This window comes from Callithrix jacchus, chromosome 1 (genome assembly GCF_049354715.1).
Source record: "Callithrix jacchus isolate 240 chromosome 1, calJac240_pri, whole genome shotgun sequence".
NCBI lineage: Eukaryota > Metazoa > Chordata > Mammalia > Primates > Cebidae > Callithrix > Callithrix jacchus.
The window spans coordinates 190,123,575-190,147,719 of NC_133502.1; the positions used below are offsets into that span (position 1 = coordinate 190,123,575).

Here is a 24,145-nt window from a genome sequence, read left to right on the forward strand (position 1 = left end):
GCCTCGCGTCAGGACTGTACGCACATGCGCTTAAGTGCGTCCCTATCCCCGTCCCCTCCCCCTCTTTCGTATGGACCCTCCCTGTCCCTTCTCTGTCACCTCACTGTAGTCGTTGCCGGTAGCGGGTGTGGAGGCGCGAGCAGCGCAGGGCGGCCTCTCCTCCGCCCCCCTGGCCGGGCTTGGGCTCGGGCCCCCTCCTCCCTCCGCTTCCCACCCGCGTCGGGTACGGGAAGGTCCAAGCCGCTGCCTGGTGCCCGAGGGCCGTCGTGGCCGCCGTCGCCACGGGTCCAAATGGAGCCGCCGAATCTCTATCCGGTGAAGCTCTACGTGTACGACCTGTCCAAGGGCCTGGCCCGGCGGCTCAGCCCCATCATGCTGGGTGAGGGGGAAGGGGCCAGGTGGGCGGGAGGCCGGGAGCCAGGCCAGACAGTGGCGGCTGGCCGAGGTGGGGAGACACATGGCCCAGAGGATATTAGAAAAGCCCGAGTGGAGAAGAGAGTGGTCTGAGGGTTGGGCCGTCTGAGCCTAGCTTTAGCCCCGCAGATACCATCCTAACGTTTGAATCCAGGGGGTAGGGATGAAGGAGTTACGCCTCCCCCTTGCAGGGGGCTCGGGCAGAAACCTAGCACTCGAAAGCCCCTTCGACGGGGATATGGGATAAACCAGCGCTGGATCCCGGCGGGTTCCCTCCCTCGCTCCGGGAGCCCGATGCACTCCTGCCTCCTTGGCGCGGTGTAGGAAAGATGAGGATGTCTGCCGCGCGGTGCCCCTCGTGGTGACAGAGACACTGCGGAGGTGGGGTGGCCCTCAGAGAACCTTGCCTAAGTGCCAAAAGGAAACTCCCTTTGCAGTCCCGGGGTTAGGTGGGGTGGGGGAGATAGCCATTGCCCCCAGGTATGTCAAGTCAGGACAACAGAAACCTGGAACTCCGGAATTCATCAAGCAGTCTTCTCCCCACAGTTTCAAATGGCAAGAAAGCAGTTTCAGGGGAGAGTTGGATGAGGTTGTGTCAATAAGGATTCGTAAGGAAAGTATTTCGGTTGTGCTCCATTAAATCAGCCTTCATTCAGTGACCATCAAACCTCATTCCAACTTAAATAGAAGAATGTCTTGTGTAACACAGGAATTATCAGGTTTGTAATTTCGGGTAATCATGAGTAGGAGAGAATTCCAATAATTGAAAATTGAAGCTTTGACAACATCCATTTGAATGGCTAGTTTTTCCTGGCTTCTGTGGAGACATTGGTGAATGATTTAGTTCATCTCTGTGAAACCAGGGAGCAGAGGTCAAGTAAGCCAGGCTACTTTTGAGGGCATCTTTCAATATCCTTGAGTTTCTAATATGTCATAGTTAATTGAACTTAATTTCACAACCATGGTCCCATGAGTGGTTTTTATATTTGACTTCACATCAAAATCATCTAGGGTGTCTGTTAAAAATGCAGATACCGGCCAGGCGCGGTGGCTCACGCCTGTAATCCCAGCACTTTGGGAGGCCAAGGCGGATGGATCACGAGGTCAAGAGATCAAGACCATCCTGGTCAACATGGTGAAACCCCGTCTCTACTAAAAATACAAAAAATTAGCTGAGCATGGTGGCGCGTGCCTGTAATCCCAGCTACTCAGGAGGCTGAGGCAGGAGAATTGCCTGAACCCAGGAGGCGGATGTTGCGGTGAGCCGAGATCGCACCATTGCACTCCAGCCTGGGTAACAAGAGCGAAACTCCGTCTCAAAAAAAAAAAAAAAAAAAATGCAGATACCTTCATTGCCAACATATATTGTTAAATGAGATTCAAAAAGACAAGGTTAGAACAGCTCTTTAAATATGCAAATCAAAGGATATATATGTGCTTGCTTAAGCAAATAATTACCCATAAGGATGCACAAGAAATTGGTAGCAGCCGTAGCTTATGAAAAGGGGAACTTGATGCCAGGGGGACAGGAGTAGAAGAGAAACCTTGCTGTAAACTGCTTCTTAGCTCTGGAACTGTGTATTACATACACTGACTATCTATTGAAAATGAGAAAAGTTTTAATTACATGGTTTCTAGAGTTTTACTTCACAAATACTAAATCAGAATCTCCTGGCATTTTGCTCCAAAAATCTATATTTTTAATGAGCTTCTCGCTAATTCTTATGTAGCCAATCCATTATTTGCCAGAGGTTTGGGCCTAGATAACCAGTTGTTAAAATGAGTAAGGCATATCTGAAAGCAAAACTTACAAAGTCACTGAGGAAGCTGTTACTCATTAATAGATTACATCAGTCAAGTTCTAACTAAACTTCTTGGAATGGAGCCATTTAGTTTTTTTTTTGTTTTGTTTTGTTTTTATCATGGTGAGGAATCAGATATATCCTAGACCCCTTTTACAATGGATTTTTTTTTCTATTACCTAATAATTATTGGGCAATAGCTGAAAGGGGCCTTAAGAATCATTATTTCTTTTCTTTTTTTTTTTGTTGAAGTGTTGCTCTGTCGCTCAGGCTGGAGTGCAGTTCTGCGATCTTGGCTCACTGCAACCTCTATCTCCTGGGTTCAAGCAATTCTGCCTCAGCCTCCCGAGTAGCTTGGACTAGAGGTGCACACTACCACACCCAGCTAAGTTTTGTATTTTTAGTAGAGACGGGGTTTCACCATATTGGCCAGGCTGGTCTCGAACTCCTGACCTTGTGATCTACCTGCTTCAGACTCCCACAGTGCTGGGATTACAAGCGTGAGCCACTGCACCCGGCCAGGAATCATTATTTCATTCATTCAGCAGATGTTTATTGAGTGTTTGCTCTATGCTAGTCAACGTGTTAAGGTAAATGAGGTTGATATAATAAACAAAGATGTTCTTTGCGATCATGGAGTTACCTAATGGGAAAGACATTAAAAATAAATAAATACATAAGTAAATACTTAGTTACAAATTGCACAAGTGCCTTGCTGCACAGGAAGAGAGACTTTTTTTTTTTTTTTTTTTTTGAGATGAGTCTTTCTCTCTTGCCCAGGCTGGAGTGCAGTGCTGAGATCTCAGCTCACCGCAACCTCTGCCTCCCAGGTTCAAGTGATTCTCCTGCCTTAGCTTCCAGAGCAGCTGTGATTACAGGCACATACCACCACACCGGCTAATTTTTGTATTTTATTTTTAATTTTTGTTTATTATTTTAATTTTTGTATTTTTAATAGACAAAGGGTTTCACCATGTTGGCCAGGCTGGTCTCAAACTGCTGACCTCAAGTGATCTGCCCCTGTCAGCCTCCCAAAGTGCTAGGATTACAGGCCTGAGCCACTACACCCAGCCAAGAGACTATTTTAAATAAGTGTATCAAGGATAGTGACTTTGAAACTGGGAATTTAGGATGAGGAAGAAGTAGCCGTAGGTGGGTAGTAAGGGAGTTACAGTGTTCCAGGCAGGAGAAAGATCAACCTGCCAAGGCCCTGAGATAGGAAAGAGTCCGGCCTGGTACTAGAACTGAAAGAAGCCTTTGTGGAGTGTAGTGGGTGAAGGGGAAAGTGCCGTAACTGAAGGTGGAGTAATAGACTTATCTGCTCCCAACTCTCTACCTTTTTAAATAGATACAAAGTCCTGGAAGGCCTCGGCCAAACATGGGAACATTACCTGTTGGGCACATCAGATTCTGATCTGAGGATATCACCTTGTCTGCTCATCTACTTCTCTTCTTTACCTAATTTTTCCATATTGCTTTTTCACCTTTTGCCAGATAATTGAAGAAAGAGTTAACAAAGCTGGTAGTCATTACTTTCTAGAGTTGAAAACTTAAGGGCTGGGTAAGGTGGCTCACGCCTGTAATCCCAGCACTTTGGAAGGCCGAGACAGATGGATCACTTAAGGTCAGGAGTTCAAGACGAATCTGGTCAACACAACGAAAGCCCATCTCCACTAAAAATACAAAAATTAGCTGGGTGTGGTGATGGTGGGCACCTGTAACCCCAGTTACTCGGGAGGCTGAGGCAGAAAAATCACCTGAACCCAGGAGGCGGAGGTTGCAATGAGCTGAGGTCGTGCCACTGCACTTCAACCTGGGCGACAGAGCAAGTCTCTGTCTCAAAAAGGGAAGAAAAAAAAAAAAAAAAAAGAGAAAATTTAAGGAAAATAGGCCTAATTTTACTGGTTCATCCCATTCAGACATCACTAATATTTTTTTTTTTTTTTTTTTTTTTACTTCATGAGACAGCTGAACCACTAATCTTAAAGTTGGGTATGTCCCAGTTCTGTATAATTAGGCATATATTGATTTCACATTTCTAAATATGTTTGAACTTTTAAAAAATCAATTTGTGGCTGGGTGCAGTGGCTCAAGCCTATAATCCCAGCACTTTGGGAGGCCGAGGCGGGCTGATCATGAGGTCAAGAGATTGAGACCATCCTGGTTAACATGGTGAAACCCCGTTTCTTTAAAAAATACAAAAATTAGCTGGGCATGGTGGCGCATGCCTGTAGTCCCAGCTACTCAGGAAGCTGAGGCAGGAGAATTGCTTGAACCCGGGAGACAGAGGTTGCAGTGAGCCTAGATTGTGCCATTGCACTCCAGCCTGGTGCCTGGCAACAGAGTGAGACTCTGTCCCAAAAAAAAAAAAAAATCAATTTGTTGGATCAGGCATGGTGGCTCACGCCTGTAATCCCAGCACTTTGGGAGGCTGAGGTAGGCGGATCACGAGGTCAAGAGATCGAGACGATCCTGGCCAATGTGGTGAAACCCAGTCTCTACTAAAAATACAAAAATTAGCTGGGCATGGTGGTGCACACCTGTAGTTCCAGCTACTTGGAAAGTTGAGGCAGGAGAATTACTTGAACCCAGAGGCAGAGGTTTCACTGAGCCAAGATCGCACCACTGCACTCCAGCCTGGTGACAGAGTGAGACTCCTCAAAAAAAAGAAAAAGAAAAAAAATCAATTTGTTTCCTGATTTCTATGATGAATTCTAGAAATATATTAATAGCCAATATTTACTGAGAGCTTACCATGTGTTAGACCCACCCTTTTTTTTTTTTTGAGACAGGGTTTTGTTCTTGTTGCCCAAGTTGGAGTGCAGTGGCGTGATCCTGGCTCACTGTAGCCTCTGCCTCCCGGTTTCAAGTGATTCTCCTGCCTCAGCCTCCTGAGTAGCTGGAGTTACAGCCATGCACCACCACACCTGGCTAATTTTTTACTTTTAGTAGAGACAGGGTTTCTCTATGTTGGCCAGTCTGGTCTCGAACTCCTGATCTCAGGTGATGCCTCGGCCTCTCAAAGTGCTGGGAGCCTCTCAAAGGCATGAGCCACCACGCCCAGTTGTGTCAGACACCTTTTTTTTTTTGAGACGGAGTTTCGCTTTAGTTACCCAGGCTGGAGTGCAATGGCGCCATCTCAGCTCACCGCAACCTCTGCCTCCTGGGTTCAGGCAATTCTCCTGCCTCAGCCTCCTGAGTAGCTGGGATTACAGGCGTGCGCCACCATGCCCAGCTAATTTATTGTATTTTTAGTAGAGATGGGGTTTCACCATGTTGACCAGGGTAGTCTTGATCTCTTGACCTCGTGATCCACCCACCTCGGCCTCCCAAAGTGCAGGGATTACAGGCATGAGCCACTGTGCTTGGCCCTCAGACCCTTTTTTTCTGAGTTCCTTGCATGCATTATAATCCTCGCCACAACTATGTGAGATAGGTCCTGTTACTACCTCCATTTTATCAACTGAGGAACCTGAAAGATAGAGTGTTAAGGAATTTGCCCCAGGTCACAGTCCTGCTAGGTGGTAGAGCTGGGTTATGAACACAGGCAATCTGACTTCCAGAGCTGGTGTTCTTAGTCATTTTGCGATACCACCTCTGTAATATGTTCCCTTATAATTGAAGTAAAGTAGACACCTTCCTGAAGTTTATAAAGGCATCCTTTGCCAAATGTTTCAAGTTTGGATGAGACAAAAATCTGGGTTCAACATGTATGTGCCACTCATAATCTTCTAGATTTATGATCATGCCTCTTAGCCTCCATTTTTCCAAATTGAAACCGTGTGACCTCATCCGCAGTACCCTCTCAGGCTTCAGTTGTGTCAGTTCTCCAATGGGAGGCCTTATCTAGCTCTGTCGCAGTTCAGGATTGGACCATATAAAGCCCAAGGTAATTCCCCTTTCCTGAAGCAATGTAAATTCCATAGTTTTACCCTGTCCTGTTTTCAGCCTCCTAGAATTGCCTCCCGTGAAGGTATTCTGTTCTATAGTTCTTCACTCACTGTGAAAAATGGTCCCAAAATTATCCTTAGCATTCTAATTGAGCAGATAGCCTGATTGCAGCTTTTTTTCAGAGTAACTGATTGCCTGAGGTAATTAGCTATTATAATTGTCCTTCAGTTCATCCTCTTAATAATTTTGGCTGCTCTTTAAATTTCTTGACCCCTTTTTGTGCCAGAGTACATGCAGAAGTGTGCATATGTTTTTTAATTGTGGTAAGAAGTACTTCGGATTTGTTTATTACTTTCTGGTGCAAGTGTGTATGCATCATGTTTATTTTTCTTTACAAGCCCATTTCAAAACTGTTTTCAGATTTAAAGATTTGGAGATACAGAATATATATACTTCTTGGCAGAATGCACTCTAATGAATTTTATAGATTTTACTCTATACTCAATTCTTTACTTCATTTTGTAGTACAAATAGTAATGAAATAAAAGATAAGACATGAATTCTGTCCTCCAGGAGTTTTTCTTTTTTTTGAGACAGTTTCACTCTTGTTGCCCAGGCTGGAGTGCAATGGCATGATCTTGGCTCACTGCAACTTCTGCCTCCCAGGTTCAAGCAATTCTCCTGCCTCAGCCTCCCAAATAGCTGGGATTACAGACAAGTGCAGACAAGTGCCACCGTGCCCGGCTAATTTTTGTATTTTTAGTAGAGACAGGACTTCACCATGTTGATCAGGCTGGTCTCGAACTCCTGACCTCAGGCGATCTACCCACCTCAGCCTCCCAAAGTACTGGGATTACAGGCATGAGCCACCCTGCCCACCCCAGCAGTTTTTCTCAAAATATTGTTTTCCTTTAAATAATGAATGTACACATATAACATTTGATAACAATATAAAAGAGATTATGATTAGGTACCAAAGTGAGTGAGTGGTGCAGCAACTATCTTAGGCCTTGAAATCAGAGAGGTCATTGTGGGCTAGCCATGTCAGAAGGCCTTCACCAAGAGCCTGGAGCTCCTGGAGGGCAAGGACTCTGTTCCCTTCTTCTGTGTCCTTGGTGACCAGTTGGAGCAGGTGTTTAGGAAGTATTGATTATGGAAATGATTGAGACTTGAACTTAACTTGAAGATTAAGTACAATTTATTCAAATCAGAGAGAGGTTTTTTATGTTTGAATGCCATCTATTATGCTTTGTTTTAGGTTGTTTTTTTTTTTTTTTTTTTGAGACAGAGTTTCGCTCTGTCACCCAGGCTGGAGTGCAGTGGCATGATCTCAGCTCACTGCAACCTCTGCCACCTGGGTTTAGGCAATCCTCCTGCCTCAGCCTCCCGAGCAGCTGGGATTATAGGTGCCTGCTACCATGCTCAGCTAGTTTTTGTATTTTTAGTAGAGATGGGGTTTCACCATCTTGGCCAGGCTGGTCTTGAACTTCTGACCTCATGATCCACCTGCCTCGGCCTCCCAAAGTGCTGAGATTTCAGGTGTAAGCCACGGCACCTGGCCTAGGATATGCCTTTACTCCCAGCTACTCAGGAGGCTGAGGCACCAGAATTGCTTGAACCCAGGAGGCAGAGGTTGCAGTGAGCCGAGATTGTGCCACTGCACTTTAGCCTGGGTGACAGAGCAAGACTGTGTCTCAAAAAAGAAAAAAAAAAATGTATCAATCTAGTCTCACTTTCCAATGCCTGGCATCGTGTCAAGACTATGGCCCTTATCCTTTACCTTACAAGAATAGGCTGCAAAGCAGCAAACCTTTCACTTCTACCCAAGCTTCTCCTCCAACAAGCTCATCTTCATATCTTGCTTCATCTTGTTTTTCTGCTGGACAAACCACGTATCTTTATTTACCTGTTTGTAAAATGATGTTAATAAATGTTTGCTCTACTCTACCCACTAAAGATGTTATGAGAATAAGAATAATTGGCTGAGCCTAGCACTTTGGAGGCTGAAGCAGGAGGATCCTTGAGCCCAGGAGTTCAAAACCAGCCTAGGCAATACAGTGAGACCCTGTCTCAAAAAAATAATAATAATAAGAGAGAGAGAGAATAAGTATAACTAAGAAAGACTTTAAGAAAGGATGTAGGGGCCGGGTATGGTGACTCACGCCTGTAATCCTAGCACTTTGGGAGGCCGAGGCTGGTGGATCACGAGGTCAAGACATCGAGACCATCCTGGCCAACATAGTGAAACCCTGTCTCTACTAAGATACAAAAAAATTAGCTGGGTGTGGTGGCATGCGCCTGTAGTCCCAGCTACTCGGAAGGCTGAGACAGGAGAATTACTTGAACCCCGGAGGCTGAGGTTGCAATGAGCTGAGATTGGTCACTGCACTCCAGCCTAATGCCGGGCGACAGAGTGAGACTCTGTCTCAAAAAAAAAAGACCAACCTGACTAAGATGGTGAAATCCCATCTCTACTAAAAATACAAAAAATTAGCCAGGTGCAGTGGCGGGCACCTGTAATTCCAGCTACTTGGAAGGCTGAGGCAGGAGAATCACTTGAACCCCAGAGGCAGAGGTTGCAGTGAGTGAAGATTGCGCCACTGCACTCCAGTCTGGGCAACAGAGTGAGACTCTGTCTCAAAAATAGATAAATTACCCCAGCACTTTGGGAGGTCGAGGCGGGTGGATCACGAGGTCAAGAGATCGAGACCATCCAGGTCAACATGGTGAAACCCCATCTCTACTAAAAATACAAAAAATTAGCTGGGCATGGTGGCGCCTGCCTGTAATCCCAGCTACTCTGGAGGCTGAGGCAGGAGAATTGTCTGAACCCAGGAAGCAGAGATTGCGGTGAGCCGAGATTGCACCATTGCCCTCCAGCCTGGGTAACAAGAGCAAAACTCCGTCTCAAAAAAAAAAAAGAAAATAGATAAATTAATAAGAATGTATGTAGGCTGGGCGTTGTGGCTCACGCCTGTAATCCAAGCACTTTGGGAAGCCAAGGTGGGCATATCACAAGGTAAAGAGATCAAGACCATCCTGGCCAACATGGTGAAACCTCATCCCTACTGAAAATACAAAAATTAGCTGGGCGTGGTGGCACACACCTGTAATCCTAGCCACTTGGGAGGCTCAGGCAGGAGAATCGCTTGAACCCAGGAGGTGGAGGTTTCGGTGAGCTGAGATTGCGCCCCTGCACTCCAGCCTAGGCAACAGAGAGAGACTATGTCTCAAAAGAAAAAAAGAAAGGATGTAAATTTACTCAATCTATTTTTAATGTTATTGTAGGCTCCAAGTGTTTGGTGAATGAATGAATAAGTGAAAGAATGAATAGGCTGGGCTTGGTGGCTCACACCTGTAATCCCAGCACTTTAGGAGGCTGAGGCGGGTGGATCATGAGATCACGAGTTTGAGACGTCCTGGCCACCATGATGAAATCCCGTCTCGACCAAAAATAAAAAAAATTAGCTGAGCATGAGAATTGCTTGAACCGGGAGGCAGAAGTTGGAGTCAGCTGAGATTGCACCACTACACTCCAGCCTGGGCAATAGAGTGAGACTCCATCTCAGAAAAAAAAAAGAATGAATGAATAAGTAAGGGTATCTTTTTTTTTTTTTTTAGATGGAGTTTTGCTCTTTTTACCCAGTTGCTGGAGTGCAATGGCGCAATCTTGGCTCACCGCAGCCTCCAGCTCCTGGGTTCAAGCAATTCTCCTGCCTCAGCCTCCCGAGTAGCTGGGACTACAGGCATGCGCCACCATGCCCAGCTAATTTTTGTATTTTTAGTAGAGACGGGGTTTCACCATGTTGACCAGGATGGTCTTGATCTCTTGACCTTGTGATCCACCCGGCCTCCCAAAGTGCTGGGGTAATAGGCGTGAGCTACCGCGCCCAGCCCAGGGTATCTTTTTTCTATAATTCCTATCTCCACTGTATGGATGGATGAGATCCTAAGTGTACCTTGATACAGTTGAATAGGAAGTGTGTGTAGCTTACAGGCAAATTTAGTGATGATACAAAGGATATAAAGAAGAATAGGCCAGGAGCGGTGGCTCACGACTGTAATCCCAGCACTTTGGGAGGCCAAGGTGGGCAGATCACGAGGTCAAGAGATCCAGACCATCCTGGCCAACATGGTGAAACCCCGTCTCTACTAAAAAATATAAAAAAATTAGCTGGAAGTGGTGGTGTGTGCCTGTAGTCCCAGCTACGCGGAAGGCTGAGGCAGGAGAATTGCTTGAAACCAGAAAACGGAATTTGCAGTGAGCCAGAATTGCGCCACTGCACTCCAGCCTGGTGATAAAGCGAGACTCTGTCTCAAAAAAATAAAATAAAATAAAGTAGGGTTTGTATTCTGCAACTTTTTAGTTGTTTTCAGGGGTAAAATAAGAGGCCCCTTTCCAAAAGTGTTTAGTAGGAATGGGTTTGAGCTGATGATACGTCTTTACCTGTCAGCAGTACTCCTGGGTCATTGAGCATGCACATCTAAGAGGACAGCAGCAGACCAGGAGTGTGGTATGCCAGGATTGCAGAGTCATTTCAGTAACAAGCCAGGCAGCCCAAATTGGGGTTAGGAACTTTGTCCTCAATAGCACTGTGTGTCAACTAACAGAGCTAACTAAACAGAACAGCTCATCTCAACAGATGTTCATGTTGCATCTCAGGTCCAGATCCTTTTGTACGTGCTGGAGTTACAAAGATGAATAAGAGGCCAGGTGCAGTGGTTCACGCCTGTAATCCCAGCACTTTGGGAGGCTGAGGCAGGTGGACTACCTGAGGTCAGGAGTTCGAGACCATCCTGGCTAACATGATGAAACCCCATGTATACTAAAAATACAAAAAATTAGCTGGGAGTGGTGGCCTGCACCTGTAATCCCAGCTACTGGGGAGGCTGAGACAGGAGAATCGCTTGAACCCAAGAGGTGGAGATTGCAGTGAACTGAGATCGTGCCATTGCACTCCCGCCTGAGTGACAAGAGCGAAACTCCTTCCCCCCCACACACACACAAAAAAATACATATGTATGCATAAGAAACTGTCCTGATTATTGAGGCAACTGAAGTCTAACTGGGAAGAAGGACACGTAAATAGTTTCAATACCAGGGTACTATGAGAACAGCTATAAAACTTTAAAATTCTAAAGCCTAGAAGAAATGAGTTAGCCTTTATTGGGCATGTATTGTGTCCCAAACCCTGTGCTAGGCATATGTCATGTATCGTCTCTTTTAATCCTGGAAATGTTATGAGGCAGGCACTGTTACTATGCTTTTTTTTACAGAATAGGAAACTGAAGTTTAAACAGTGCGTCCAGTAGAACTTTCTGCAGTGATGGAAATGTTCTAGAGCTGCCCTGTCCAATAAGTAACCGCTAGTCACATGTGCCTATTGAATACCTAAAATGTGGTTAGTGCAACTAAGGGACTGCATTTGAGCTTTTATTTAATTTTAATTTTAATTTTAATAGCCACATGTGGTCAGTGGCTACCATACTGGACAGCTCAGGCTTCGTGTTCGCTGTGGTCTGGTCCTCCATTACCTCTGCTCATCTTCTTCCCCTCCTCACCCATTCTAGCCTCACTAGCCTCCTTACGGGCCTTCAGATAAAACTGGCATGTCATTGCCCCTGCATGCCTCTTTCCCTTGCCTCCTTTAAATCTTGGCTCACAGCTGGGTATGGTGGCTCACACCTGCAGGTGGGAGGATCATTTGAGCCCAGGAGTTCAAGTCCAGACTGAACAACATAGGGAGACCCTATCTCTAAAAAAATTAGCCAGGCCCGAGACTTATAGTCTCAGCAACTTGGGAAGCTGAAGTGGGAGGATCACTCGAGTCTGGGAGGTCAATATTGCAGCGAGCTATGATTGCACTACTGCACTCCAGCCTGAGTAATAAAGCAAGACCCTATCTTAAAAAAAATTTTTTTACTAAAATGACACATTCCTGAAATTCCCTTACCCTACTCTTGTTTGTTCCATCTCACTCATTATTGCTAACATGTTATGATTTATTATTATTGACTGTCCCCTCCCCCCACCTAGTAAGTGTCATGAAGAAGGTTTTTGCCTCTGTTTACTGGTATATTCCTAGTGCTAAGAATAATGCCTGTAGGCCAGGAGCGGTGGCTCATGCCTATAATCAGCACTTTGGGAGGCTGAGGTGGGTGGATCATGAGGTCAAGAGATAGAGACCATCCTGGTCAACAGGGTGAAACCCCATCTCTACTAAAAATACAAAAATTAGCTGGGCATGGTGGTGCGTGCCTGTAGTTCCAGCTACTCGGGAGGCTGAGGTGAGAGAATTGCTTGAACCCAGGAGGTGGAGGTTGTGGTGAGCCGAGATCACACCATTGCACTCCAGCCTGAGTAACAAGAGCGAAACTCCGTCTCAAAAAAGAAAAAATAATAATGCCTGGAATGTAGTAGTCACTCGATAAACATTAGTTCACCAATTAAACCAGGAGGATTCACCCAACCTGTCTACACCAGAACCTGTGTTCTTACACACTGCACTGTACTTGCTCCTTGTAAATGCAGCTGTAGTCCCAGCTACTTGGGAGGCTGAGGCAGAGACTACTTTTCTCAAAGTAAATGAGAAAAGCTTCATTTGAAAGGAACAGGTAAGAGAAAGCAAGTATCCTTAATCTCTACAGTTTCACTGAATCATTACATGATTTCAAGCAAATAAACAAAGTGCACCCATTTAAACAGCTAATTTATAAATGGCAGTTCAGAAGGGCACATAAGCTCTATTTAAAATGCAATGTTAGGCCAGGTGCAGTGGTTCACACCTGTAATCCCAGCACTGTGTGAGGCCAAGGCAGGCAGATCTCCTGCCTTGGAGGTCAGGAGTTTGAGTCCAGCCTGGGCAACATGGTGAAACCCCATCTCTACTAAAAATACAAAAATTAGCTGGACATGGTGGCACAAGCCTGTAATCCCAGCCTGTACTTGGGAGGCTGAGGCACCAGAATTGCTTGAGCTCAGGAGGTGGAGGTTGCAGTGAGCCAAGATTGTGCCACTGTACTCCAACCTGGGCAATAGAGTGAGACTCTGTCTCCCCATTTTACATATAGTAAACAGGAAACAGGAGACAGTATGGTTTTCTAGAGTCAGCTGGATAAGATCAGAATCTAACTTAGTTTATTTTATAGCTCAGTAGAACCCAGGTTTTGAAGATGCTTATCCTAAATGGATTAACCCTCCCTCTATAGCATCTAGTCTGGTTCTGATCAACCTCTGTGAAATTTCAGCTCACGTAAGGTCAGAACCTGCCTCACATTCTCTAGGATGCTATCCCCAGAAACCCCAGGCTAGGATTGCTAGGATCCCTCTATCCACTTGAAGTCTTTTTTTTTTTTTTTTTTTTTGAGACAGAGTTTTGTTCTTGTCACCCAGGCTGGAGTGTAATGGCATGATCTTGGCTCGCTACAACCTCCACCTCCTGAGTTCAAGTGATTCTCCTGCCTCAGCCTCCCAGGTGGTTGGGATTACAGGCTCCTGCCACCATGCTCAACTAGTTTTTATATTTTTCGTAGAAATGGGGTTTCATCATGTTGGCCAGGCTGGTCTCAAACTCTTGACCTCAGGTGATCCGCCTGCCTCAACCTCCCAAAGTGCAGGGGTTACAGACGTGAGCCACAGTGCCCAGCCCACCTGTGGTCTTATGGACCAGAGTAACAGATTTCTTGGTGAAAAGCAGACTGATCTCTGGAATTAGAACAGAGACAGAAGTACTCCACTACATTTCATTTTCTTGTTATTCTGTTTGGCCTGGCAACACTAACAGCAAAGAATGGAATCTTTTTTTTGAGACAGAGTCTCACTCTGTCACTTAGGCTGGGGTGCAGTGGTAAGAATGAAATTTTACATATAAAATAGATACAGCATTTGGCCGGGCATGGTGGCTTACGCCTGTAATACTGGTACTTTGGGAGGCAGAGTGGGCGGATCACAAGGTCAGAAATTCAAGACCAGCCTGGCCAATATGGTGAAATCTTGTTGCTACTAAAAATACAAAACAATTAGCCAGGCATACTGGGACATGCCTGTAATCCCAGCTACTCAGGAGCCTGAGGCAGGAGAATTGCTTGAACCCGGGAACCAGAGGTCACAGTGAGCCAAGGTCACGCCACTGCACTCTGGCCTGGGCGACAGAGCAAGACTCCATCTCAAAAATAAGTAAATAAAAACAACATAATATAGATACAGCATTTCATAATCATTTGCTGGATGTTGAAATCTGTTCTTAGATTTTACTCACCAATACTGAAGAAGATTTTTTTTTTTTTTTTTTGAGACGGGATCTCACTCTGTCATCTAGGCTGGAGTGCAGTAGCATGATCTCGGCTCACTGTGAGCTCTGCCTCTAGGATTCAAGTGATTCTCCTGCCTCAGTGTCCCAAGTAACTGGGATTACGGGTGCCTGCCACCACACCCGGATAAGTTTTGTATTTCTAGTTGAGATGGGGTTTCACCATGTTGGCCAGGCTAGTCTCGAACTCCTGACCTCATGATCCGCCCGCCTCAGCCTCCCAAAATGCTAGGATTACAGGTGTGAGCTACCGAACTTAGGCTTTTTTCTTTTTTCTTGAGATAGAGTTTCACTCTTTTCGCCCAGGCTGGAGTGCAGTGGTGCAATCTTGGCTCACTGCAACCCCTGCCTCCTGAGTTCAGGTGATTCTTCTGCCTCAGCCTCCTGAGTAGCTGGGATTATAGGCATGCACCACCACACCCAGCTAATTTTGTATTTTTAGTAGAAATGGGGTGGTTGGCCAGGCTGGTCTCAAACTCCTTACCTCAGGTGATCTGCCCGCCTCAGCCTCCCAAAGTGCTGAAATTACAGGTGTGAGCCACCACACCCAGCCTATTGTTTATTTTATTTGAGACAGGGTCTCGCTCTGTTGCCCAGGTGAGAGTGCAGTGGTGCAATCTCGGCTCACTGCATCCTCTGCCTCCCAAGTTCAAGCAATTCTTGTGCCTCAGCCTCCCAAGTAGCTGGGACTACAGGTGTGCGCCACCACACCCAGTGAATTTTTCTTTGAATTTTTAGTAGAGTCATGGTTTTTCCATGTTGGCCAGGCTGGTCTTGAACTCCTGGCCTCAAGTGATCCCCCTGTCTTGGCCTCCCAAAATGCTGGGATTATAGATGTGAGCCACTGTGCCCTGTCTGAAGTAGAATTTATTTTTATCTTTTAGAAGTCTTTGCCCTTTTCCCCGAGGAGGTCATCATACCTAATAAGAGCCTCCATTTATCAAACATCTGTATATCATATACTGTGAAAGCTTTCTCTCTTTCTTTCTTTTTTAAACAAAGTCTCACTCTTGTCGCCCAGGCTAGAGTACAGTAGCATGATCTCGGCTCACTGCAACTTCCAACTCCCAGGTTCAAGCGATTCTCCTGCCTCACCCTCTTGAGTAGCGGGGATTATAGGCACGCGCCACCACACCGGGCTAATTTTTGTGTTTTCAGTAGAGGAGTTTTCGCCATGTTGGCCAGGATGGTCTTGATCTCCTGACCTCGTGATCTCCCCGCCTCGGCCACCCATGATGCTGGAATTACAGGTGCGAGCCAGCGCACCTAGCCACATACTGTGAAGCTTTCTATACGTTATCATTACCAATCACAGCAATTCTGAATTGGAGAAACAGACTTAAAACAGGCTGGATAAACTTGCCCAAGATCCACTACTGGCAAGTGGAAGAGCCAGGATCTTAACCCATATGGTCCTCTTAACTATCTCTGAGGATGCTATGCTGAGTGTGAGGTGGCTCGCACCTGTACTCCTAGCACTTTGGGAGGCCGAGGCAGGTGGATCACTTGAGGCCAGGAGTTCGAGACCAGACTGGAGAACATGGCAAAATCCTGTCTCTACTAAAAATAAAAAAATTAGCTGGCCATGGTGGTGCATGCCTGTAATCCCAGTTACTTGAGAGGCTGAGGCATGAGAATTGCTTGAACCTGGCAGAGATTGCAGTGAGCTGAGATCATGTCACTGCACTCTGGCCTGGGTGACAGACTCTGTCTCAGAAAAAAATTAAAAAGTCACAGGGCAAACAGTGAAGGTAGCCGTTAGCTGTCAGTAATCCACCATGTCGCCATGTGAATGAAGTGATAACCAGGGGTGAGTGAGTGATGTTTGCTGGTGCTCCACATCTTTCACTGCCCTTCTGCCTCCTGATCACTGCTGTAGAGTGTCTCTTGTGGACTCTGGAGAGGACCTCCTTACCCTGGTCTGTTCACTCTGCTCTCTTCCCTCCAGTTCATCTGCTCTCGCACAACTACAGTTATCTTTTCCAAAAACGGATCTGATCAAGGCACTCTCGAGGCTCACAGCCTCTTTGAGTCCTGGTCTGCCTGCTTTGCTGGCCATCCTGTTGGCCACTCTTCCCCCTTGCCACCATCACTGCACTCTTCTTCACTGTGCCCTGCAGGCTTTAGACTTCACAGCCATGCATGTGCACGTTCTCTCCCAAAGAAATGTCCATCCCTGCCCTCACTTGTCATTGGTAGAGGAAGCTCACAAAAGTAGTTTATTATAATTAACACCTTGTTTTTACCACTATGGTACAGTGTATTAACATTGTGTTTTTGTTAATTATTTGAGTGTCTCAGTCCATTTGACTTTGAGCCCCTCAAAAGCAGGAAAGTGATCTGTTCCTATTTTCATTTCCACACCTAACATTGTTTCTGGCACATAGAGGGAGAATAACACTGCCTTCACTATCTAAATGGATAGCATTTACAAAGTTTTGTTCTATCACTTTCTAAAGGATTTCACCTCAATGAAGAAATGAGTAATAACCTAGATTGTATTACTATAGTCTTACTGTACATGAGACAGAGAAGTTAGAAAGACATAGCTAAGGCAAGGCACAGTGGCTCATGCCTGTAATTCCAGCACTTTGGCAGGCGAGGTGGGTGGATGGATAACAAGGTCAGGAGTTCGAGACCACCCTGGCCAACATGGTGAAATCCTGTCGCTACTAAAATACAAATACTAGCTGGGCGTGGTGATGCATGCCTCTAATCCCAGCTTTAAAAAAAAAAAAAGGCATAGCTGAATTGACACCAAAGAGGAAAGAGGTACACCATAAAACCAGGGTACCTTTATACCAGTGTTTTTTGTTTGTTTTTTGAGATGAAGTTTTGCTCTTGTTGACCAGGCAGGAGTGCAATGGTGTAATTTCGGCTCACTACAACCTCCCGCTCCTGGGTTCAAGCAATTCTCCTGCCTCCGCCTCCCAAGTAGATGAGATTACAGGCACCTGCCACCAATCCTGGCTAATTTTTGTACATTTAGTAGAGATGGGGTTTTACCATGTTGACCAGGCTGGTCTTGAACTCCTGACCTCAGGAGATTCACCTGTCTCGGCCTCCCAAAGTGCTAGGAGAACCTGGCAGAGATTATAGTGAGCTGAGATCAGGCGTGAGCCACAGCACCCAGCCCTATACCAGTGTTTTTAATCTTGCATTCTGATAAAGGACTTTCATTATTTCCAACTTACTTAACAGAACACACTCTATCACAAGCTAAGAATCTTACTGGAGGAGAGTTGCATTTCTAGAAAGTCCCTCAAGAAGTTTATAACGAGTTGCCCTGGGTTTGAGTGATGTAGTGAATTTACCAAGGCTGAGGGGCCACTTAATCTAGTCCCAAGTGGCTAAATCTCTTCTTTTCTCCACAGGGAAACAACTGGAAGGCATCTGGTAAGTTGGGTTGGTCTCCTTACTTTGACTAGTTTCTGAAACAAGGCAGCACTCTCTGCATTTCAGGTTTCAATCTGTGCCTTCCAGCATGAAACCTAGCTCTCCATACTATAAATCTTTAAGCCCTAAAGCAGTGGGTTCTCCATCAGGACTTATTTTGCTCTCTTACCCTGGGACATTTAACCATGTCCAGAGACATTTTTGGTTGTCACACAGGGAGGAAGATGCTACTGGCATCTTATGGATAGAGGCAGGGATGCTGCTCAACAGCCTGGAGTGCACCGGACAGCCCCAAATGACAAAGAGCTATCCAGCCTCAAATGTTAGTAGTGCCAAGATTGAACACCCATGATCTATGGCATTTACCATACTCATACCTTTGGTTGGTTGGTTTTATAAGGCTGGTCACCACAGTCCTATCCTTGGGCAGAAATTATTCTCATTGCACTATAGTGTTTGCTTTTACTCAAATTCTAAGTTTTCTGGCTCACCGTGTCTCTCTGTATGACAGGCACACCTCCATAGTTGTGCACAAGGATGAGTTCTTCTTCGGCAGTGGTGGTATCTCCAGCTGCCCTCCGGTGAGTGTCTTTCCCTGCACTCTGTCCTGCAGTCTCAGGTTCCTGGGGGCTCCTGTAGACCAGGAGCTTTGCTTCTGCTGTGGACCTCTGGCATTGTTCCTCAAAGCCACCTGAAGACTTGGCTCAAGAAAACCTTTCCCAGATACCCCAGCCAATCGCCCTCCTCTCTTTTCCCATGGCATGTGTGGGTCCTTCTGTCTCACACAGAGCATCTTATGGTGAAATGAGCTGTTTCTGGGTCTCCACAGGGAACTGTGTACGCTCCTTGCGAGCTGAGACCTCCATCCCCATCCCCAGCTCAGTGCCCAGCTCGTCATAGGAATGCAGCTGATGTTCTGATGTTAAGCTGAGTGATGAGGGCTCTGAGAAGCATCAAGCGTTGCCCAAACTTACACAGCCAATAAGTGTCAGCAGTCCTAGAAGCCAGGATTCTGACTCTAAAGCCCATATCCTTTTCCAAAACTTTCTATCAGAGCTATCCAAGTGTCACAGGAGGTGCTCAAGCAGTGACCAAGAAGCTGTTTATTTTGTTTGTTTGTTGGCTTGTTTTGTTTTTGTGGATTTTTTGCAATATCCTATAGGAAGGATTTTTTTTTTTTTTTTTTTTGAGACAGATCTTCTCTGTCACCCAGGCCAGAAGTGCAGTGGCACAGCCTTGGCTTTCTGCAGCCTCGACCTCCCAGGTTCAAGCAATCCTCCCACCTTAGCCTCCCAAGTAGCTAGGACTGTTAGCACCACCATACCCAACGAATTTTTTCTATTTTTTGTAGAAATAGGATCTCCCTATGTTGCCCAGACTGATCTCAAACTCCTGGGCTCAAACAATCCCCTGCATAAGCCAGAATTCTCCCATTGCTTTTGGAATAAAAGCCAGAAAGCTCAGCATGGCCTCCCAGGACCTACCTGATCTAGTCTCTGACTGTCTCTGGCCAGCCTCTTTTGGGTTGTTCCCTCCCAACTCTCTCTCTCTTCTCATTCTTTGAACACACCTTAGACATTTAAACTCTGACATCAGTACGCCTTCCTGATCCTTCACCTGGTTATGCCTCTCCCTCCTTTAGATTTGAGTTGTGTCACTTTCTCAGGCAAGTCTTCCCAGACCCCTCAGACCAAGAAAGTCACCTGTCATATGTACTGTTGACATTCTGTACTTTTCCAGCACACCCTTATTGCAGCTCATAATTATATACTGATTTATGGGATTTTTTAATCCCCCTTCCCTGCTAAACTTAGCTTCTTAAGGACAAGAATCTCATCTATTTTGTCCACACCACAGCCCCAGTGCCTATAAGTGAATAAGAGGAGTCAAAGAGTGACCTTTTAGTCTCTTACAACTCTGAGATAATTGTTCTCTGCCTGCCATAGGTATCTTGCTCACCATGTTTTCCACAGTGCCCAGAACAATGTCAATGTCAACTATGTAGGAGGTGCTCAGTAGCTGTGAATAAATGATCTTTTCAGGGAGCTCTGCTCTGGTGTATTATCCCTTCCCAGATTTGTTCTCCCTGCTAATCCTGTTGCTTCCACAGTGGCTGGTTTCCCCACTCAACTTCAGTCTTCTCTGGCAGTCTGTTAACTCCATAGCTTAGGGTTTTCTGTAGGCCTTTCAGGAGCCATCAGCTCCCTTGCCCTATCACCATCATTGGATTAGGCTCACAGATCAAAAAAGAATTGCATTATGGAAATAACTGCCAGCCTGCCAGATTTCTCACCACCCTTCACATTTTTCCATTGTTACACAGGATATCAAGTATGTCAGAAGAAAAACTGGCTGCATACTTTATGCAAATAGGCATGGAGAGATGGCCTGTGAAGTGTGAGCCATTTCTATTGTCCTGTTCTGTCCTCATGATGAGACATACTGGGGACAAAAGGAGACTTCAGATTCTGGGTTTCTCTGTTTTTCTCAACTGAATAAGTGGACAGCATCTGGAGTCAGAGCTGCAAGAGAATCAGCTTCCCAGAGCTCCACAAGAAACAAGAAGCCTGACTTCCTAACCATGCTGCCAGCACATGGCAATGGAAAGTCACCAGAAAGTTCTAAGCCAAGCTTGTCCAACCTGTAGCCCACAGGCCACGTGCAGCCCAGGACAGCTTTGAATGTGGCCTGACGCAAATTTGTAAAGTTTCTTAAAACATGAGATTTTTTTCAAGCTCATCAACTACCGTTAGTGTTAGGTTATTTTATGTGTGGTTCAAGATAATTCTTCCAGTGTGGCCCAGGAAAACTGAAAGATTGGACACCTCTGCTTCTAAGCCATTGCATCCTTGATACAAATAGTGAATAGCACACTTCATCTGCCCAGGGTGCCCTGAAAGATGAAAGTGAAGTCAGGCTGGGTGCAATGGCTCACGCCTGTAATCCCAGCACTTTGGGAGGCCCAGGTGGGTGGATCACTTGAGGTCAGGAGTTCGAGACCAGCTTGACCAACGTGGTAAAACCCTGTTTCTACTAAAATTACAAAATATTAGCTGGGAGTGGTGGCAGGCACTGTAATTCCAGCTACTCAGGAGGCTGAGGCAGGAGAGTCACTTGAATACGGGAGGCAGAGGTTGCAATGAGCTGAGATTGCCCCATTGTACTCTAGTCTGGGTGACGAGAGAAACTGTCTCAAAAAAAAAAAAAAAAAAAGAAGTCAGAACAGAGCGTTTGTGATCTACTGTGGGAAGCCACGTAAAGATGGTAATTTAATGACTTTCTTTGGGTTGGCTTTTTTAGGGAGGGACATTGCTTGGGCCCCCAGACTCTGTGGTTGATGTGGGGAGTACAGAAGTCACAGAAGAAATCTTTCTGGAGTACCTGTCCTCCCTGGGGGAGTCCCTGTTCCGGTGAGTGGAGACAGGGGTGGTGGTTAGTTGTGTCTGTCTCCCCAACTAGATAATCAACACCTGGAGGCATCTGCCATGTCATCTCATCCTTATCACTCAGCACAAGGCCTGGCCCAGTTTTTTTGCTTAATTAACGTGAAGAAAGGGCAGTTATACTACAAAAAGAACTCTAAGTTGTTCTGATACAGATATTCCTTCCAGCATACTTTCTGCTGAAATTTTTAAAGGAAACAAGGGCTTTTCATTCCTTCTGATTAAAATCAGCAAGTGCTGTTCTCAACCTTTATTGGACAAGTTTGTAGAAGGAAAAGCAGTGTTTGCAGAAGGGTTGGGATGAAATACAAACTTGAGCAGACTTTTCCTGAAAGAGGCTTTCGTCAGTTTCAGTACGGGGTAAACACTAACACCAGAGCTCTGCTTTCCTCAATGTAGAGATTCTCCTGAACTGTGTAGGAGCCACGTATTTTCTGTTTCTCCTTTCCATAAAAATCAGTTATTAATGGCCAGAATGGCAAATAAGCAGTGTTTCTGGTGTATGAGGGGGCAAATCACAGTCCTTACATTGAGCTGTGCTCACTGTTCCACTGCCTAGCTTGAGTTATTCCACACAGACGCTTGCTGGCTTCTCACATCTGTTCTGCAAATCTTTCAACATACAGAGGTGAGGCCTACAACCTCTTCGAACACAACTGTAACACCTTCAGCAACGAAGTGGCACAGTTCCTGACTGGGCGGAAGATTCCTTCTTACATCACAGACCTGCCCTCTGAAGTTCTCTCCACGTAAGTGTGGCCTCTGTCCCCACCCCTGCCTTGGCCAACCTTCCCATTAATGGTCAGTGCGCTTTCTCTGGCCATCTGCCCTCCCAACCAGGTGGGCCTGCCCTGATGGCAGATTCTAACACAGAAGGCTGCTGTTCTCTACACCCACTGTTGCGTACCTGTATTACCTCCACCTTCAGAGCTAGACCAGCTCTGCCCTGGCCTAAGTTCAACCACAGAACTTAGAAACCCACTTGACATTAGCTTTAGTACTTGCATAAAAGTCTGGCATCTGTCCTTCTCATTGTGGTTGAAGCATGCCACTCTCCAGAAGCACCCAACTAAAATGCATTATTAGATGAACAGAGACGGGGTCAGAAAAATAGTAGAGGGGCTTATTTTATAGCTGTTGATTTGTCTTTCTCACTGCACCAGGAGCTCTGACTCCCTCACAGACTGTTCTACTTGCTCTTGTGCCTTACAACACAGTCAACCTTCAACAGATGTTTTCTTCAAGAACATTCAGCAGTTCCTTCTGTCGTTATGTGGCCCAAGCCTTCAAAGAGCCTTGTAGGCCATCATCCAGGCGGTATCCACTAAAAAGACAAAACACCCCCAAAGCCATCTCACCTCCCTCCCTCCCTTTGCCATTGATTGCATTTAGGCAGTCTCTGCTCACTCCAGGACCATGTCTGTTTGCTTCTTCTGACTCAGTTTCTTCTGAATTATGGCCTTACTCAACAGATCCTAGCAGGTTTAGCAGGCCCAGCAAGGTGGGCTATTTTTTATACCTGAGGAGGAACCTCCCAGGAAGAGCTTGCATAGGAAATGAGGCTGCTGTGGCAGGCTGGTGAGGAGCCCCAGTCTGCCATCTGTGGCCCTGCCTTCCTATCGCTCGATGGGTATGCAGCCCCACAGCCCTGCTGAGGAATGTAAGTTATGGGGCCCTGAGCAAACTGGAGTAGCCAGAATGTTCTTACTGGTATTATTTGATGGGTGGAGTTCCTGGAATTGTCTGAATTAGGGTTGATATTTGTAGGTTTCATCTGTTTATACTTTGGAGTACTTCCTTCCTTTGAACTTGAAGATGAAGTGGCAGTATCCACTGAAAAGCCAGTGATTGAAATGTGTTGTGGGCAACCTTATTTATGGTAGTTGTGATCATGGAAAATCTCCAAACTCCAGTATTTACAGTGTTTTTTCCAGCTAAATTACTATGAGAACAAACTAGGAGACCTTTAGAAAGACATTAGTGGCTGGGTGTGGTGGCTCACGCCTGTAACCCCTGCACTTTGGGAGGCTGAGGTGGGTGGATCACAAGGTCAGGAATTTGAGACCAGCCTGGCCAACATGGTAGAACACTGTCTCTACTAAAAATACAAAAATTAGCCCGGCGTGGTGGCCCCCACTTGTAAATTCCAGCTACTCCGGAGGCTGAGGCAGGAAAATTACTTGAAATCCAGGAGGCATAGGTTGCAGTGGGCCAAAATTGTGCCGTTGCACTCCAGTTCTGGGTGACAGAGCAAGATGGCGTCTTGGGGGCACCAGGAGAGGGGAAGAAAGGCATTAATACGTATTTCGGGAGGCCGAGGCGGGTGGATCACAAGGTCAAGAGATCGAGACCATCCTGGCCAACATGGTGAAACCCCATCTCTACTAAAAAAATACAAAAAATTAGCTGGGCATGGTGGCGCGTGCCTGTAATCCCAGCTACTCAGGAGGCTGAGGCAGGAGAATTGCCTGAACCCAGGAGGCGGAGGTTGCGGTAAGCCAAGATCACGCCATTGCACTCTGGCCTGGGTAACGAGCGAAACTCCGTCTCAAAAAAAAAAAAAGAAAAAGAAAGAAAAGCATTAATACTGGAACCTGGCATTTGTCATTTTTCCTGAATATTCCCTGTACTCCCTGGCAGAACTCTCTGTTTCTGGAAGAATTCAGTTGTGTGCTGTCCTCACCCTTAAGTTTGTCTTCTTTTTTTTTGAGACAGAGTCTCGCTCTGTCACCCAGCCTGGGCTGATCTCTGCTCACTGCAACCTCCACCTCCCAGGATCAAGCGATTCTCATGCCTCAGCCTCCTGAGTAACTGGGACTACAGGCGTGCACCACCATGCCCAGCTAATTTTTTGTATTTTTGGTAGATATGGGGTTTCACCATGTTAGCC

General features: G+C 46.0%; 1 protein-coding gene across 1 annotated transcript in view; it reads left to right on the plus strand.

Annotated features, from left to right (window-relative positions):
• Window positions 1-44: 44 nt before the first annotated feature.
• The window catches only part of DESI1 (desumoylating isopeptidase 1), a 28,491-nt gene continuing 4,390 nt past the window's right edge, over window positions 45-24,145 (plus strand). The window contains exons 1-5 of the mRNA XM_035266123.3: window positions 45-379; window positions 17,791-17,812; window positions 18,324-18,393; window positions 21,113-21,222; window positions 21,882-22,004. Coding sequence (XP_035122014.2) covers window positions 292-379; window positions 17,791-17,812; window positions 18,324-18,393; window positions 21,113-21,222; window positions 21,882-22,004 — 413 coding nt within the window. The 5' untranslated portion in view covers window positions 45-291. The remainder of the gene's footprint in view (window positions 380-17,790; window positions 17,813-18,323; window positions 18,394-21,112; window positions 21,223-21,881; window positions 22,005-24,145) is intronic.